Source organism: Crotalus tigris, unplaced genomic scaffold, assembly GCF_016545835.1.
Source record: "Crotalus tigris isolate CLP2741 ecotype Arizona unplaced genomic scaffold, ASM1654583v1 scf7180000020245.1906669, whole genome shotgun sequence".
In the NCBI taxonomy this organism is placed as follows: Eukaryota; Metazoa; Chordata; class Lepidosauria; order Squamata; family Viperidae; genus Crotalus; species Crotalus tigris.
The window spans coordinates 1,447,379-1,465,442 of record NW_024097926.1 but is presented as its reverse complement, the minus strand read 5'-3'; the positions used below and the strand labels follow the sequence as shown (position 1 = coordinate 1,465,442).

At 46.8% G+C, this 18,064-nt stretch overlaps 2 protein-coding genes and 1 long non-coding RNA gene across 6 annotated transcripts; 1 reads left to right on the top strand and 2 right to left on the bottom strand.

Moving 5' to 3' along the window:
- Nucleotides 1-792: 792 nt before the first annotated feature.
- Nucleotides 793-4,231, bottom strand: CUNH11orf68 (chromosome unknown C11orf68 homolog). Of its 3 annotated transcripts, none has more exons than XM_039366201.1 (2): nt 3,799-4,231; nt 793-2,187 (listed from the first exon to the last, which is right to left on the bottom strand). In XM_039366201.1, exon 2 carries the CDS (start codon nt 2,170-2,172, stop codon nt 1,435-1,437), a length of 738 nt encoding a protein of 245 aa, XP_039222135.1. In that variant the 5' UTR covers nt 2,173-2,187; nt 3,799-4,231; the 3' UTR covers nt 793-1,434. The 3 variants fall into 3 exon arrangements, with proteins under 3 accessions (XP_039222135.1, XP_039222134.1, XP_039222133.1); XM_039366200.1 differs by lacking the exon at nt 3,799-4,231 and adding an exon at nt 3,295-3,565; XM_039366199.1 differs by lacking the exon at nt 3,799-4,231 and adding an exon at nt 3,058-3,288.
- A 1,502-nt stretch (nt 4,232-5,733) lies between these two features.
- Nucleotides 5,734-14,634, top strand: DRAP1 (DR1 associated protein 1). 2 transcript variants are annotated; one of them, XM_039366198.1, is made up of 7 exons: nt 5,734-5,890; nt 11,385-11,457; nt 12,250-12,343; nt 13,213-13,332; nt 13,482-13,572; nt 13,975-14,060; nt 14,438-14,634. In XM_039366198.1, the coding sequence occupies exons 1-7, from the start codon at nt 5,849-5,851 to the stop codon at nt 14,586-14,588; spliced, it is 657 nt and encodes a 218-aa protein (XP_039222132.1). In that variant the 5' UTR covers nt 5,734-5,848; the 3' UTR covers nt 14,589-14,634. The 2 variants fall into 2 exon arrangements, with proteins under 2 accessions (XP_039222132.1, XP_039222131.1); XM_039366197.1 differs by lacking the exon at nt 5,734-5,890 and adding an exon at nt 9,004-9,514.
- Nucleotides 14,635-16,149: 1,515 nt separating this feature from the next.
- Nucleotides 16,150-17,720, bottom strand: LOC120318504. Its single transcript, XR_005559527.1, has 2 exons — nt 17,578-17,720; nt 16,150-16,624 (listed from the first exon to the last, which is right to left on the bottom strand). It is a non-coding gene; the product is annotated as an uncharacterized LOC120318504 (long non-coding RNA).
- Between the last annotated feature and the right edge of the window lie 344 nt (nt 17,721-18,064).

Here is an 18,064-nt window from a genome sequence, read left to right as displayed (position 1 = left end):
ATTATTTCATCCTTGTGGTTGTGGGATCAGAATTTAGACAATGGCAACTGGCCTGGATTTATGATGCTTGCAGTCTCCGGGGATCGTGTGATCCCCTTTTGCGATCTTCTGACAAGCAAAATCAATGGGGAAGGCAGAGTCACTTCACCGTGTTACTTATAACTGCAGCAATTCATTTAACTGTGGCAGGAAAGAATTCTTCCGCCACTATCCATGGACCACAACTCCCAGAACTCCCCATGCTGGCTGGGGAATTCTGGGAGTAGAAGTCCACCCTTCTTAAAGCATGCTGGCTAGGGAATTCTGGGAGTTGAGGCCCATCCCTCTTAAAGCATGCTGGCTGGGGAATTCTGGGAGTTGAGGCCCATCCCTCTTAAAGCATGCTGGCTGGGGAATTCTGGGAGTTGAGGCCCATCCCTCTTAAAGCATGCTGGCTGGGGAATTCTGGGAGTTGAGGCCCACCCATCTTAAAAGTTGCTACGGTTGCTAAACTCTAGAGCTTACTTGCTTACTATAGCAGAGCTGCGATAGTCAAAGGGACCTGATTTCCACTTTAACATTTCAGTTTTTACCCTCTTCAGGCCGTTAAAAGCTAAATTCAGGAAAGCATTATGTTCCCTCCATGCAAAACATTAGGGCCTCTTTGTTCCCTCTGCTCCTGGAACAGCCAAAGAGCTTTACTTTCCGACACTCAAAAGCGTTGAGAACTTCCCCAAACCTTTCGCAACCTGGGTTCAACTTAAAGGTGCTTTTCATCTATAAATTTCAAAAGTAAACTCTCAGAGGGAGGGGTGGGGAAAATGCCTTTTATTTTCAGTTTAGTTTACAGGTGAGCACAGCCAAGAATCACAAAAATAAAATTCAATTACTTCTGAGCAAAGATGGAAAGAAATATTTAGCCTACCTCTTGCCTAGCGTTTTTCCACTTCACGCATCCGTCAAAACTTAGTACTATTTTTCCCTCTGATGCTGCATTTGGATTTTGATATCTCCCCCCCCCCCCGCGCTTCCCAAACACCTTCCTAGATACCAGAAATTGGACACCGCAGCCAATTACTTCTTTGTACTGCTGGCGAGCCATTTTGCAGGAAAAGATTGGTAGGGATTATCTGTTGGGCTCTTGCTGCAATAAAAAGACAGTTCCGAAGCCGATCGGCTCGCACAAGGTTGTGCAGTGCACACAGTTTAGTGGTTCAAATGGTAAATGCAGAGGTCCACTCGTAGTTGTCAGAAAAATGGGGTTTTAAGCTTCTCAGCCAGAACTAACAGCCCCATGATGGAGGCAGAAATGCCATCGAGGCAAGCTTTGATCCAGCCCGCCTGCGGTTGGGCAAATCTACCACCTCTGAGAAAAAGAGAGTCAACATTGCACGGTGGGATTGTGTCGTCCCCAGTCTTAGTGTGGGAGCGTTAACACGCTCAAGAACGGGAGTTTTAAGTCACTTCGCTGTTGCTCACCTTGTTCGTGATACGGGAGCGCCGAGGGACGCATTCCAGATCAAACCTGCTTTCGTAAATGGTGGGGCAGAGATGCCAACGGTTGTCGCGGTAAATGCCCAGATAGGTGTAAGCATCAGGCTTGTAGGATAACAGGCACTTGACCCCTGTGGTCCGGATCACGGAATCGGCCATCAGCACTTGCTCTTCGTTGGTGAAATCGTCTGTGTACACGCAGATCACGTGTTTGCGATCCGAGTCGGGGCAGCAGGGGCTGACTTTGGCCACCCTGATTCGCCCTTCCAGGACTGCCCGGGCGATGCCACACCAGGCGTGGTCCACTTTGAAGCCACTGTCCAGGTGCATCAGCCACTTCCCGGTCAGGACCCGCCGGTTAAGGGCCAGTTCCTTGATCGACTCAAAAGTCACGTGGCGCCCGCTCAGCTGTAAGTGTTCCCAGTCCTCCTGCAGCCCTATGACATCGCCAGCTTCTGGAGAAAAGCTGGGGCTGTAGATGGCAATCCAGCCCACCGGCTCGGTGTTGCACTCCGGGTTTCCATAGCGAGAGACGCGGGATGGTTGGTAGGTCTGGAGCCATTCCTCAAATTCAGCTTTGGGGGTCTTGCGGGCGTCAAAGACCACCCAGGAATCCATGTCTGCGGCCATGGCTTCGGCAGCCAAATCCTCACTGGCAAAACACCCATCCTTCCCAGTCTCGTCATGCTGGCTAGCCATGGTTTGGCAAGGCACCTGATGGGGAAAATGTTAAAATCAGAAAGGGATCAACCCACTTCAGGCCACCGCTGGGAGCCAAGTCTAAATGGGCACTTGGTCTTTTCAGCTTAACCTGGGTTTCCACAGCACTCTGTACACTCCTATTGTAAGCCAGGTTTAATCCTGAGATTACTTTCCCCATTTACTCTTCCCTTAAGAACACTCCCAAGGGAATCATCTTAAAAGTTGCATTCATGGCCAAGATCCATCTGTAATTGGGCTTAGATTTAAGTTGTTCAAAATTGCTGGGCAACTCACAAGGGTCTATAATACTTAATTACAGAAACTGTAGGAGGAGCAATTTTAAAAAAAGCCTAGGAACTAGACTTAAAGGCTGGAATTATGAAAACCGCAGTTCCAAAATATCAAGAAGACACCTATTGGCAGAAAATTGTTGTAAAACCTTTTGAAGGGGGTAAACAATGCAGAAAAATGGGTGTCATTCAAGTGAATGGGAACGAGAGTTTTAGGATATATAGATCATTCTTAAATCCTCTTAATTTTAATAGCTGGCTGAGGAATTCTGGGAGTTGAAGTCCACAAGCCATAAAAGGGCCAAGTTTGAAGACCCCTGCTTTAGGCATTAGTATTATTGTTGGGAGGCTTAATGTATTTAATACATTGTTAAAGTATTAAATGCTATAATATACTAACCACCGGTTATAATCGTAATAACGCCTCACCAGCTTGGGGAACACATTAAGTCTTTTAAACAGCGTTTCAAAACATGAAAATATCAATCTTCCCTCATCTCTGCTCCCTCAGACAAGCCCCCTTCGCCCTCTTGCACGAGAAAAGTCATATAAAAATAAAACTACAGCAAGGACGGGGATGGCACCGTCCTACCTTGCAAGGCTGTGGTGAAGCAAAGCAGGCAGGAGACTCCACGGCGGGAGGGCAAAATTACCGAGCCTGCGGGATTACGACGGCCGCCATTCGTGAGGACCCATTTCTATACACCCCTTCCCATTTTCAGGCCGGCCCAGGGAGGGAGGGGAACCGAATAACGGGGGTCAACCCCCCCCCACCTGTACCCCAAACCCGCCCTCCAGTTTAGTCTTCCACAATCCCGTCCCCCGTTACCGTCACAACGGCCCCGGGCCAACGGAAGAACGAACGCGCACACCCCGGAAGTGGACGGGGGACCAAAATAGTGATGGACCGGAAGGCCTAAGGAACTGAAATGCGGCGGAGTAAGCCGCCTCGCCCTACTTTGCCTCTATTTTTATTCCTTCTATTTGGCCTCAGCATTACTTTGTTTATGCTTCTCATTATGAATTTTGCATATTTAAGAATTATCCACTTCGGCCGAGACATGAAAGAACGGGAAGAAGGCCCGTCAAGCCAGTCGCTGCCATTTTGGTCGCCATTTCTCTATGGGCGCGTGGAGCGCCGCCGCTCTAGGATTTGACACGCCCAATAGCTCAGCCCACGCATCCATCCATGTGTTTCCACATGGAGTGGGAGGCACTTCCGTTGTGAAACGGAAGTGGCGGAAGAGCCAAGTTCAGGCTGATGAAACTCAATGTTTCCCTACTATAGTAACTTTAAGAAATAGGTTAAACTCCCAGAATTCCCTGGTCACACCTCTTAAAGTTGCTATGGTTGGAAAATGCTGGTCTCAGCTCTTGAAAACAAAATATATCGGTTAAAATCTATGTAACAATTCCTTCTTTCTTTCTTCTCCGCAGCCAGCAAAAGGCGATATAACATATCTTCCTGAAATAAAGGAGTAAAAATATAAATACTATATAAATAAAATGTAAATCGGACAATTCTATGACAATAGCACATTCTCTCTACCTTAGCTTCACACAATAGCTTCACCCAAGCCATAAAAGAAATAGAAAGGGAAGATATGAAACAAAGGATGAAAATAGCATGGTTTGGGATATGTTCCAGTTATGGAATGATTGCTGAACCATCAAGGTTATGTGTAATTAATATAAACATCTGTAAGTCACAATATTTCACATTTGGCATGCTGGCTGGAAAATTCTGGCAGTTGAAGTCCATCAATCATAAGGCATGCTGGCTGGAGAATTCTGGGTGTTGAAGTCCACGCATCTTAAAGCACTCTAGCTGGGGAATTCTGGGAGTTGAAGTACACCCATCTTAGAGCAGGCTGGCTGTGGAATCCTGGGAGTTGAAGTCCTCCTATCTTAAATTTGCAAGGTTGGATCAAAGCTCAAACCAACTCAAAGGACTGCAAAGACCCAACCAAGCTTTACTCCAACAACCAAGTTACTCCTCTTGTACAAAACCAACATTTCTCAAAACCTATTCTCCAAAGCAGCTGAAGGCAAGACAAGAATCAACTGATGGAGACTAATCAAGGAGAGAAGCAACCCAGAACTAAGGAGGAATTTTCTGACAATAAGAACAATTAAACAGTGGGACAGTTTCCCTCCGGAAGTTGTGGATGCTCCATCCCTGGAGATTTTCAAAATGAGACTGGACAGCCATTTGTTTCAAATGGTAAAGTCTCCTGCTTGAGCAGGGGGTTGGACCATAAGACCTCCAAGGTCCCTTCCAATTTTGTTATTATGTTAAGCAGTGGAACCGCTTGCCTCCAGAAGTTGTAGGTGCTCCATCAGTGGAGGCTTTTAAGAAGAGACTGGACAGCCACTTTTCTGGAATGGTATAGGGCAGGGGTAGGTAACCTTGGCTCTTTTATGACTCATGGACTTCAACTCCCAGAATTCCTGAGCTAGCCATGCTGAGGGAAAAGGGAGAGGTTTCCAAGCCGAGCCAGGCTGGCTCAGGAATTCTGGGAGTTGAAATCCATAAAAGAGCCAAGGTTGCCTACCACTGCTATAGGGTCTCCTGCTTGAGCATAGGAATAATAATAATAACAACAACAACAAATTCACTATTAGTCAATTGCAAAAGGCGGCCTTACTAGGAACTGCTTCCATCCTGCGACGATATCTGTAATACCATCAAACATCCACATCTGCCTATCCCAGGTCCTGGGTAAGGATAGGTAGACAAAATGCCAAATCCAGTCTGAACATCTGGCTGACTGTGCGATGATCAATAATAATAATAATAATAATAATAATAATAATAATAATAATAATAATAATAATAATAATAATAATAATAATGTTAGAAGGGATCTTGAAGTAGAATAGAACAGAGCTGGAAAGGACCTTGGAGATCACCTAGTCCAACCCCCTGCTCAGGCAGGAGACCCTATACCATTTCAGACAAATGGCTGTCCAGTCTCTTCTTAAAAACTTCCCACGTTGGAGCATCCACCCCTTCTGTTTGGACCAAGTTGACCTCCCAGGTCCCTTCCAGTTCTGTTCTTCGGGCCAGCTTGGGCAAGGTTAGAGGTTTCCAGCGGCTTGCACCCCAGGGCCCTCTGCACATGCTTAGAGGACGCGTTCTCTCCTACCCACCCTAACCTTTGCCCTCGTCCGGGTCTGCAGATGAACGGAGGCCCTTCCAGGCCGCCTTGCTGCGGATGGAGGAGGAGGAGGAGGGAGGTGGGCGGCGCTAGGACCGCGCGGGGGCGGCCGGCTCCTCCCAGGCCGCCGCCGCTGCTGGAGCCTCGTCCGGTGCGGGGCTCGCGACAGGCCCGGGCGGAGCGGCCGCTGCTGCTGCTGCTGCAGCCGGCGCGACGGGCGAGATGCCGAGCAAGAAGAAGAAGTACAACGCGCGCTTCCCCCCGGTGAGAGCCCGATCCCGCCCCCGGGACGCAATTGCACCCCCCTAGCCCAGCTGGGGCGCCCCGGGCGGGCTGGGCGCCCCCCCTCTCCCCGGAGGGGAAGGGGGAAGGATAAAACGAGGGGAGGGGGCTTGATTGCAACCGGGGAGACCCTCTCCTCCTTAGGGAGCGCCCTCCGCCGCTTTGCAGCCCCCTAACCCCCTTTGCAAACTCTCTCCTCTCCTTGGGCAGCCCCCTCCTCCTTTTAAAGCTCCCCTTTCTCCCCCCCCCTTGGCGACCCCCTCCTCCTTTGGGGACCCCCTTCCTCCTCCTTTTGGAGCCCCCTTTTAAAGGACCCTCCTTTGCCACCCCTTCCTTCTTTGGGGACCCCCGTCCACTCCCGCTTTGCAGCCCTCCTTTCGCGAGCCCCCCCTCCTCTGCTACCGCCCCCTCCTCCTTTTGCAAGCCCCTTTTTCCCCTCTTGCAGATGCCTCCCCCCCCTTTGGTACCCCCTCCCCCTTTTTTGCGGCCCCTGTCCCTCTTTCTGTCGTGCTCCTTTTTTTGCAGCGGATCCAGGAACTCTCCCCCCTCCTCCGCAGGGTTTCCTTCGCCCCCACCTCCACTTCTGTGGAGTGATGGGCCCCTTCCCCATTGCGCTTCCTGGGGGGGGTCATGAAAGCCAGCCCCCTCCCCCTCTTCTGCCCTCCTCATCCCTGTCTTGCAACTATCCCTGCTGCAACAGCTGTTCCTTGCCTCTGGGTTTTCTAAGCTGCCCCCCCTCGCAGAAACAGATGTTGGAGACTCTTTTGCAATGGGGGGGGAGACACCCCTTGCCCCCCTTCCTCCAGGGTCCAAGCTGAGCATTCACTGCCCCCATAAAGGGTCTTTCCACCTCTGGCGAATCCTTAACTTGGTTTATTGGCTGTCTTGCCCTGGTAGGTAAACTATGGTTTATGGCTTCAGGATAGCACATCGCCTTCCCGATGTGCTGTTTTTGGGTAACCCCTGTCATTTCCTAGACAGCAGTAGAATCGATCAGCCTGGCTGGGGATTATGGGCGTTGCACCCTGCGATGGCAGGTAGAGATTATAAGGATTATGGTCCAGCGCCATTTAAAGTCTCAAATTATTTTGATAATGTTCACCTTACTTAGGCTGTCTTCTTCACTGTCCCTGCCTATAATAATCTTTTTTTTTTATTTTGCTACCTATTAGGACACTAAATATATTTTGGTGTTACGGTACCTTTGAATTCTTTCCCATTGGATAATGCTGATGTTTTTAGTAATCCTTCTACCGCACGATTGCTGTTTCTTGTTTGTTGCTGATCCCGGTCAGGCTACCATTAATCCTCAACTTATGACAATTCATTTAGTGACCGTTCGAACTTACAATGGCACTGAAAAAAGTGACGTGACCGTTTTTCGCCCTTGCGACCTTTGTAGCATCACGTGGTCAAAAGTCAAATGTTTGGCTACTGACTCGCCCCGGGGTCATGTTTGCAACCTTCTGACAAACAAAGTCAGTGGGGAATCTGGATTCACTTAACGACGGTGTCACTAACTGAACAACTGCGGTGATTTCCCTTAACAACTGTAGCAAGAAAGGCCGTAAAATGGGAGCAAAACTCACCTAATAACTGTTTTGCTTAGCAAGAGAAATTTTCGGCTCAATTGTGGTCGTAAATTGAGGACTACCTGTATTACGACTCATTGTGTTTTTATTTCCAGTAGCTTAAAGGGGGGGAACCTCATTTTCCATTTTATTGGAAAACCTTATTTCCCATCCTTAGGATGTTATTATGGGTGTGTATTAAACTATGGTTTGTTTTAGCTCTGGTTTACTACGGGAACTTCAATCGCTTGGGCTTCGTCTGAATTGGGCCATAATGTAGTTCATTGGTGGCTTAGCTGTTACGCCGAGTTAAACATTCGGTGTGTAAATTGTGGTTCGTGTCAGAGTGCCTTGTGCCATCCACCGACGTGTGGTTAAGTCAACAAACCTAGGTTAAGCCATGGGCCTTTCGGAGAGCACTTGGCTCTCCTTAATACAACCTGGTTTTTTTCTCTTTATGTTTGTCCATCTTTCTTCGTTTACACTCACCTTAAAATAAATACATTTGCAGGATCTGTAAACAACCTGGTTGCATTTTAATTCCAATACTAGCTTTTATACCTCTGTTTTCTGAAGGTGTAAAAAGATTTTTTTCCCTTCTATCTAGTTGATGTCTAGGAAGATTCTCCGTCATCCAGGTCATCGTGGTATCAAAAATGCTTTTTATTTTGGAAAAGGCAACCCGCACGGATTTTTCTTCTGGTTGTCCTCAACACACGACCACAACTGAGCCCAAAATTTCTGTGGCTAAGTGAGACATTTGTTAAGTGAATTTCCTCCCATTTTGCAACCTTTCCTGGCCACCGTTGTTAAATGAATCAATTGCAGTCGTTAAGTTAGTCACGTGGTTGTTAAGTGAATCCAGCTTTCCCCCCCCCCGCCCTGGATTTTGCTTGTCATAAGGTCGCAAAAGGGGGTTACGTGACCCCCGGGACCCTGCACACCGTCATAAATAGGAGCCAGTTCCACGTCCAAATTTTGATCACGATGCTGCAATGCTCATAATTGTGGAAATTGGTTGTAAGTCGCGTTTTTCGCTGCTGTCGTAAGCTCGAACGGTCACTAAATGAATTGCTGTAAATCGAGGACTATCTGTATTCTCTCCTGGTGTGCCAGCTTTTCTGCTTTATTCCATACAGTAGTGGCCAAAATTGTGGAAACCTTTCAGGAAAAGTGTATTTGTGAGGTTTGATGGCTAATAACACCACTTTTGGGGGGGAGCAGTACCATAAAGTTATATAGCAACGGAAAGATCATTTAATCAAGCATGTAATGCAACAAAGTTTGTTCAATTATCTGTATTCTGTGAAAAGTTACAGCCAAAGAACCAGAAAAAGGAAGCACAACTTGCTTAGGTTGATCTCAGGTAGCTTTCCTTCATCTGACGTTAGCCAATGAGCATGGGTGTTTAGAGAGCCAATCGGGTGTCCTCTTGTTTTGCCGATGAGCCAATCAGATCACAGTAGGATTCGGTTATCGATGTCCCGTATTGCATTGCAGCTGAGCGGAGGACATTTGTCAGTGTGTGATGTGATCGCTATCAAGTTGTGGGGGGTTTTTTTGTATTCTTTCCATTAGCGAGCTTGCAAAACGTCATAAAATTAAAGCCATGGTGCAAAGAGCTGACTGGTCGCCCAGCAAGCGATGTAAAATAGTATTATTAAGCGAACAAGGCTACAGCTACAAAGAAATTAGTAGAAAAATGGGTGGGAACATAACCAAAGGTGGCATTTCTAAGTTTTTGAAGAGGTATAAGAAGACTCAGTCACTACAAAACCACACTGGCAAAGGCAGGAAAAGGTGCACAACAGCAAAGGACGATAGAAGAATTAAGAGGCTGTGCCTACGAGACAGAGGAAAATCATCGGGGTGTATACAGGATGAAATGGCGCAATGCAGTGTGAAGCTGAGTGCAAGGACTGTTCGGCGCAGGCTGCAGGAATTTGGCCTAAAATCTAGAATTCCACGAAAAAAGCCACCTATATCTGTCAAACCAAGCTTGAAAGGAGTAAACTGGGCTAAAACCCATGTTACTGTAAGTATTAACTGACATGGTGATCATTTTTGTATATCTCGCTTTTTTCTGCATGTTTCACTTTTCTTCTTTGTAACTGCTATTCTAACAGCAAATCCTTCCTAAAAGTTATTGCATTACATTCTTGATTAAATTATCTTTCCATTGATATATAATTTTATAGTGTTGCTCCAAAAAAAGTGGTGTTATTAGCCATCAAACCTCAAAAATACACTTTTCCCAAAAGATTTCCACAATTTTGGCCACTAACTATGTGAATAAATGACAATTCCTTTTTGTTTAAAGAAAGTATCTCTTAGCAACTGCTGAGCCCGGTTACCTTGTAAATGGAAAATAGATCTTTTATTTCTGTGGGTTTGGGGACAGAAGGCTAAATAATGGCCAGATTGGACATAAATCACTCTTTGGGGGAGAGTTTGTCATCCTTATTTTGTTTGATTTCTTATTAAATAAATAGAAATATTCTCGGTAGTCCTCAACTTGGCAACGGTTCGTTTAATGACCGTTCGAAGGTACAGCGGTACCGAAAAAAGTAACTGGGGATACTTTTTCAGACTTACGGTCGTTGCAGCATCCCCGTGGTCACATGATCAAAATTCGGACGCTTCGCAGTTATGACAGTTGCAGCGTCCTGGAGTCTTGTAATCCCCTTTTATGACCCTTGGAGAAGCCAAATCAATGGGGAAGCCCAATTCACTTAACAACCAGGTTACTAATTTAACCACTGCAGTGATTCGCATAACAACGGCAGCCAGAAAGGTTGTCAAGTGGGGCAAAACGCAGTTAACAAATGTCTCACTGAACAATAGAAATTTTGGGCTGAATTGTCGTCGTAAGTCGAGGAGTAACTGTAATGGGCTTTATTGTTGCCCGTTGTACCCGGGGTTTCCAATTTTGAGCACAGCGAAGATGTTAAAACAGGAATCCGCTGATTCAAAACAGCTGGTTGGCAGGGCTGAAAAATGCGCTTTAAAAAGAACAAAAAAGTTTATTATGAGATTAAATAGAAATAGAAACCGAAGCCAGGGAAGAGAAAGAAGGGAGAAGGGAGATGAAGAAGAAGAAAAAAAGAGTGACTTTCCTTTTATTTTTTTCCTCAGGGCATAGCCTTGAACCTCTGCTTTATATTTCTCGCTCTTGAAACCATTTCTATAACAACCCAGTCATTCTGGTCATCATAACCTCAAAACAAGAGTTTCATCTATTTTTCTTTTATTTTTCAGTCTCAAGGACAAAAAGCCAGAAGCCATTTTTCAAGTAGAAAGGAAAACTTAAATTAAGTTTCTTCTCTTTTTAATTAAAGTCCAATTTGCCATCTCACGTGTCTCCATCCTCTTGATCATCCGTTCTTCCACTGTGAGAATCCGTTCGTCTTTCCCTCGTTGTGCACACACGCAGTCCTCGGCTTACGACCGCAATTGACCCGCAACCTTTCTGCGACTAAGGGAGACCGTCGTTAACTGAGTTTTGCCCCATTTCCCGACTTTCCTTGCCACGGTTCTGGCATTTGTTCAGTTAGCAACACGGTTGTTAAGTGAATCTGCCTTCCCCCGTCGACTTTGCTTGTCAGAAGCTCACAAAAGGGGATCCCGGGACACTGCAACCGTCATAAGTATGAGTCAGTTGCCAAGCGTCTGAATTTTGATCACCTGACCCTGGGGAGGCTGCAACGGTCGTAAGTGTGAAAAAGGGGTCCTAAGTCACTGTTTTTCAGTGCCGTTGGAACTCTGAACGGTTGCTAAACAAATTGGAAGTCTAGGGCTACCTGTACTTGACCTATTTCGAAGCTTGTTTATTATAGAACCAGTTAATAAAACATTTCTCTCTCGTCTCCCCATTCCTCTTTCTCCCCCCCCCCCCCATTTTAAAGGCTCGGATCAAGAAGATCATGCAGACGGATGAAGAAATTGGCAAAGTGGCCGCTGCAGTCCCAGTGATCATTTGTATCCTCTTTGCAGTCCTGTGGGGTGGATGGGGGGAGTGATGGGGGTAGCAGGAGGTCTTCTGTGTTCTGGAACTGCAGACATTCTAGGACTGGGGGGGGGGTCCTTGGTGGTTTTCCTGCAGACGTTTCGCCATCCAACTAGGTAACATCATCAGTGCTGGAAGGGAGGGGAGTTTGAGGAAGAGGACGAGGAGAAGGAGGAAAAGGACTGTGGGGGTCGTTGATGCTCTGAGTTTGGTGCTTTTCCTGCAGACGTTTCATGACCCAGCTAGGTAACATCATCAGTGCTTGGGGTTGCAGAAGGGAGGAGGACTGTAGGGTCCTTGGGGCTCTCTGAGCTCGGTGGTTTTCTTGAGGACATTTCATGACCCAACTAGGTAACATCATCAGTGTTAGAAGAGAGTGGGATGTTCAAGGAAGGGAGAAGGAGGAGGAGGCGGTCTCCAACTGTGGGGTCTTTTCTGCTGTCTGAGCTTGGTTGTTGTTTTTTTTCTAAATTTTCATTATCCAACTAGGTAGCATCATCAGTGGCAGAAGGGAGTGGGGTCTGTAGGGGAGAGAGGAGCAGGAGGATTGTGGGGTCCTTGGGGCTCTCTGAGGTGGGTGGTTTTCCTGCAGACGTTTCCTGACCCAACTAGGTAACATCATCAGTGTTTGTAGACAGCAAACCCCACTCCCTTCCCGTACTGGTGATGTTACCTAGTTGGTAAAGATGGTATGAAAACCGTCTGCCTTGACTGGAGGAGGGAATGGGGTCGGTCTTGCTGTCCCCCTTAACTCTGGGCTGCAGCGCGGGCGCTAGAGCTGTTCCTGGAGTCGCTGCTGAAGACCGCCTGTCACGTCACCCAGTCCAGGAACGCCAAAACGATGACAACGTCTCACCTGTGAGTATGTCGGCTGCAGATCCCCTCTCTTTTTAGGAACAGATGCCCCCTCGCTCGTCAGAGCAACTGCCATCGTTGTAGGCCTTGCTGAGCGCCAAGGGACTGAACTATCAGGGGTCTCCCTTCTTTGTAACCATGAGGACTAGAATCCTATCTGAGGCTTCAAAGGGAAGGGCACTGGTTGGTTGTAGAACAAGGCAACATATATTATTTTTCTCCAGAATTAAGTACAGGCTAACCATGGGCCCTCTCCAACCTCTGTTGGCTGGGGATGATGGGATCGGCCTGGAGGAAAAAATGACTTAACGGCCGTTATTACATTTACAGCATCCCCGCGATCGGGTGATCAAAATTTCAGACCCTTTTTCACGCCACTGCTGCAGCGTTCCCGGGCTCACATGGTCAAAATGGAAAGGTTTGGCCGCTGACTCGTATTTATGACGGTCGCAATGCCCCTGGGGGGGTCACACGACCCCCTTTTGTGAGCGTCTGACAAGCACAGGCAACAGGAATGGCCGTGTGACTCATTTAGCAACTGCAGTTATTCATTTAACAGCTGTGGCAAGAATGGGGCAAAACTGGGGCAGAATTCACTGTAACAACCGCCTCGCTTAGCGACAGAAACTTTGGGCTCAAATTGTGGTCGTACGTTGAGGACTGCCTGTCATTAGAAATACATAATACATAAATCATTTGGAATTCACTGTTCACTGATAACGGATGGCTTCCTGGGGGGTGCCACAAGCCCCTTGCCCTCCTCCAAAATGGGAAGCAGATCTCTGCAGATTTAAAAAGCATAGTCCTCCTTTCTCAACCTTGCCAGCTTGGGTGGGCCAAATCCGGGTAATGCGACCTTGTGAATTTTGCAGGAAACAATGCATAGAACAGGAGCAGCAGTTTGACTTCCTGAAGGATCTCGTGGCTTCCGTCCCCGACATGCAAGGCGACGCCGAGGACAACCACCTGGAAGGGGAGAAGGTTTCTCGCAGGTAGGTGGCGAAAATCAAGGCAAGGGAAATCGTGAAATGTCTCAGTTAACAACAGAAATTTGGGGCTCCGTTGTGGTCGTAAGTCGAGGACTACCTGTTTTTGTCCACCTTTTTTAATAAAACTTTTTTTTTCCCCTCTTCTGCGGCAGGGGACGGAAAGCTGGCAGTGGACGAAGGAACGGCGGCACAGCGGGCAAAGGAAAAGATGCCAAGCAATCTGGCACAGACTCAGAGCAGGATGTAAGTTGGCAGCAAAGCGTGGAAGAGCAGAATCTGTGTAATAAAACTGAAGACTTTATTATTATTATTATTATTATTATTATTATTATTATTATTATTGTTATTTTTATAACCAGATTTTATTAATTTTTTATAATCACAAATCCTTCATATTTTATCCGCAATATGTTGCCTGGGTTCCAAAATTTAGCTTACTAATACGTGTTAAACTCCTTTCTCTCTCTTGTTTTTCTCGCCATTGATAAAATGTATCCTGTGTTGTAAAGCGGGGGTCTTCAAATTTGGCCCTTTTATGACTTGTGTAAGTCGAGGACTACCTGTATAGAGGGGGTTGGACTAGAAGACCTTGAAGGTCTCTTCCAACTCTGCTATTCTGTTTTGTTCTGTTCTTTTTTTTTACAGGACGATTCAGAAGACAGCGAAAGCAACGGAGAAGAGGAAGCTATGCAGACGATCCCCTCTACACAACCGGCTACACATCTCTCTTCGTAATTAACATTTTTCTCATTTTTTTTCTCAGTCGCTTGCTGATTGGTCCAATGTCCCCTAGCTGGCTTTCCTGACTAATTCAGGACTAGAACTCACCGTCTCCTGGTGATTGGCCCAAAGTCACTCAGCCAGCTTTCATCCCTCAGGTGTGACTAGAATTCACAGTCTCCTGGTGTCTGGCCCAAAGCCACCCAGCTGGCTTTCATGGCTAAAATAGGACTAGAATTCACAGTCTCCCACTTTCTAACCACGGGCCTTCTCCACTAGACCAAATGGCTCTTTTAACTTAATCCCACAGGGACGAGTATCTTGATTTTTCGGCGGGTGGCGCCTAAAACATGGCTGATTCTTCTCTCTTTTTCTCTCCTTCCCACAGACCCCCTGCACCCTATCTACATTTTACACCCCCTCCCGTATCCGCTGTCCCCTTGCCCGTACCGGCTCCAACAGGAACAGTCCCAATTGCACTTCTGCCCGCATCCCTGGCGCCGGTGCAGGCAGGTGAAGAGGAAGACTATGACTCTTAACACCCAGTTCCGTTTTCACTGCTGCCATTCGGGGTGGGAGGGGGGTGGGCGGGAGGGGATCCTAGCGGGTTTGAAAGGGGCTGTTCTTAAATTTATTAAAAAAGAGAAAAGTCTTCAAGAGGTGATCATGGGTTCTTTTTTTTTTTCACACACCTGGGAATGGCAGGAGGAATTAGAGGTTTACGGCCACCATTGAGGCCAAAATTTCTGTTTGCCGAGTGTGACGTTTGCTCCATTTTACGACCTTTCTTGCCACCATTGTTAAGTGAATCGCTACACGGTTGTTAAGCGAGCCTGACTTCCCCATTGACTTTGCCTGTCAGAAGGTCGCAAAAGGAGATCCCGGGACGCTGCGACCGTCATAAGTATGAATCAGTTGCCAAGCGTCTGAATTTTGATCATGTGACCCTGGAAATACTGCAGTGGGTGTTAATGTCACAAGCCCCTTTTTTTCCATGCCATTGTGATTAGCCAGTTGTAAGTCGAGGACTGTCTATACTACAGCTGTTCTAATGGGCCTACTCTCTTTTTAATCAACAATTCGAGCCAACGTAAAATTGGAGATGTTTTTCCCAACAAGTTAGGGAGTAACGACTCCATTAGCACAACACGTTCAACCTGCTTTGTGGTTCAGCCCCCTTTGCCACGTTCACAAACACACTGAGTCATCAACTTACCCAACCGGCTGGCTTTGCAACCGACGTTAAACCACACGGGCAGAAAGAAATCGGCCGGATTAAAACTACAAATACAGCTTTCATTGACCCCTTTTTTTGCAAGCCGGGCTTTTTCCTGACCTCCAGAAAAAGCGGTCAGAAAAAGTAAGCTATTTTAAAAACAAATTTGCTGATTGGCTATCAGCATGTAATTTAACACAGTTATAGCATCCCTGGATCTTGTGACCGCCATTTGCGGCCTTCACAGGAAAATCAATGGAGTAAGCCGGATTTGCTTAGCAACCGCGAGACAAGATGGCCACCATGTAGCAGCTCTTTTAGTGAGCTCCTCATCCTCTTAGTTTTATATGGTTGTAAAATAGTAAAATTACATCTTGAGAGCAAGCAGAGCCGGGGTTTGATCCTGAGCAAAAATGATTTTTTTTTTCTGGTTATTTTTAGAGGTGGAGGAAAATAAAAGGGGGCTTGGTCAGGGACGACACAGCTGAACCCAAAATCTCTGTGGCTAAGCAAGACAGTTGTTAAGTGAATTTGTCCCCCTTTTACAACCTCTCTTGCCACAGTTTTAAGTGAATCACTACAGTTGTTAAGTTAGAAACATGGCTGTTAAGTGAGTCTGACTTTGCTTGTCGGAAGGTTACAAAAGGGAATTGTGTGACTCCCCCGGTATGCTGTGACCGTCATAAATATGAGTCAGTTGCCAAGTGTCTAAATTTTGATTATGTGATCTTGGGGATGCTGCAATGGTCCTAAGTGTGAAAAACGGTTGTGTTACCTTTTTCAGTGCTTTGGCAACTTTGAACGGTCACTAAATGAACGGTTGTAAGTCAAGGACTACCTGGAGTGTATATTCTACCCAAAAAAAAATATCTTAAAAAGCCATGTCCAGATAAGATAATCTTTATTGTCATTTTTTTACTGTGAGCACAATGGCACGTTAAAAATTAATTTGTTTTCTGCCTCTCAAAAGTGTAATACATGCATAACTCACATATAAACATGCTATGTACATATGCATATACCTACACCCTTACATACAAATACATATAAATATCAATCATAATATTATTTAGATCTTCTAAGCAAAGTCCTTGAAGGAAAGCTGCAACATTTTATTATATCCCTCACGGATTATTGCAATAACTGTATCGCTTTCTTGATCTACCTCTCCTTGATATCTTCGCCCAGTTGGCTGGTGGATCCCTTCTCCTGTTCAGTGGAGACGATGACCTACGGGCACTTGCAGGAGACCTTGGTACTCCGAGCACGGGACGGAGACAACTGTGGATTCCCAAGGGATGTTTTCTGTGACTGGCCTCTCCTCATTGCACAGACCTCTGCATGTCACAAGGCAAAAAGCTGCAAGGAAAGAAACGCAGGGCTTTAGCAGGGCATCACCAATTGAGCAGCTGCTTCACTGTAAAACAAGAGAAGTCAGCAACTTTTAAACCGGCTTACTTCCAAAATATTAACCTGCCCTGCACTAATTTTTCATAAGAAGGGAAATCAATTAGAAGACAGCCTAGTTTTACACCTCCAACTTTGCTTACTCACTGCATGCCTTTTTCGGAAGCTGTGGTTCCCCTTCAGCGCATAAACACTTTAGCAGATGTTAGCTGCTGCTTTTACAGTTCCGAAGTAGCAGGATCCGCTCCAGAAATCCCTTCAGTGTTTGCCCTGATAATTTGCTTCCGTTACCTACCTTGCCACTAATAACAAGCGTAGATTGTAAGATGACTGTCTCCTCTGCATCAGCAAAGTAGTAGCTACTTTTTTAAAGATAAAACCAGAGATCAAACTGTTTAATATTTAGGAAGGAAAAAAAATGAAAGTAAGATCTGAGGTTATGCTCTGAATGCAAAAAGCTTTTTTTCTGCATAATCTATTCTCCTAGATGGATACTAATGAAAGCAGTGCCCCAAATATATGTTGGTATTTAATATTTTTAAAAATACGCCTTTGATGGTTTCTACATTCTTTCCTTTGGGCATGTTTCTGCTGGTGTACAAAAGAGCCAGTCATTGCTGGAAACTAGCTTAAAACTAAAATCAGGAAAAACACACAGCCTGTTCCAAGTTCATTCTCAACAAATTTTATTTTTGAAGGAAGGCATCCCTTTTGTCTTGCATCAGATTGTATTGCTAATATATTGTTTCTCTTCTGACTGCTTTGTTTCTTGGTATTGGGCTTCTTATCACCTCCGCAGGACTTGTATGACCACGTTCAGTTCACAACCGGCTGCGGGTTTATGCCTGGATAGGAGAAGGCATTACACACACACTGACACACAACGTCGCAACCGCCAACCTCACCTGAGCAGCTTCGGCCCACCTGGCCGTGATGAGACGCCTCGCGCGCCGCCGTTTCCATGGCAACCGCTCCGGGAGCCGCGGCCGGGCCCGGATTGCGAGGTTGGCGGGGGGGGGGAGAGAAAAACAGCGGCGCGCGCCCACTGTGTGCGCGTGCGCAGGAGCGCGAGCGCGCTCCCTGTCCCGCCAGGGGCCGCCCAGGGACCTCCTGTCGAGTTCTCTTCTCCGCGCCAGCTTCGACCGTGATTGGCTGCTGCGAAAACCCGTCGCTCGGATTGGCTGAGAGGCCTCTCTCCTCTCCGAGAGGCGGGGGCATTTAAAAAGTCGGCGGGCTCCTCAAAGGCTGAGAGCAGAAAGAAAAGCGAGCGCGCTGCTTAGGCAGCAGACGCCGCTACCGCGTCCTTTTTTCCTCAAAAGAGACGATGCTGCGGGGCGCCGGGGGGGGGCAAAAATGTCTCTCTCCGGCGCTCCCGCGGCCCAAGTCCTCGAG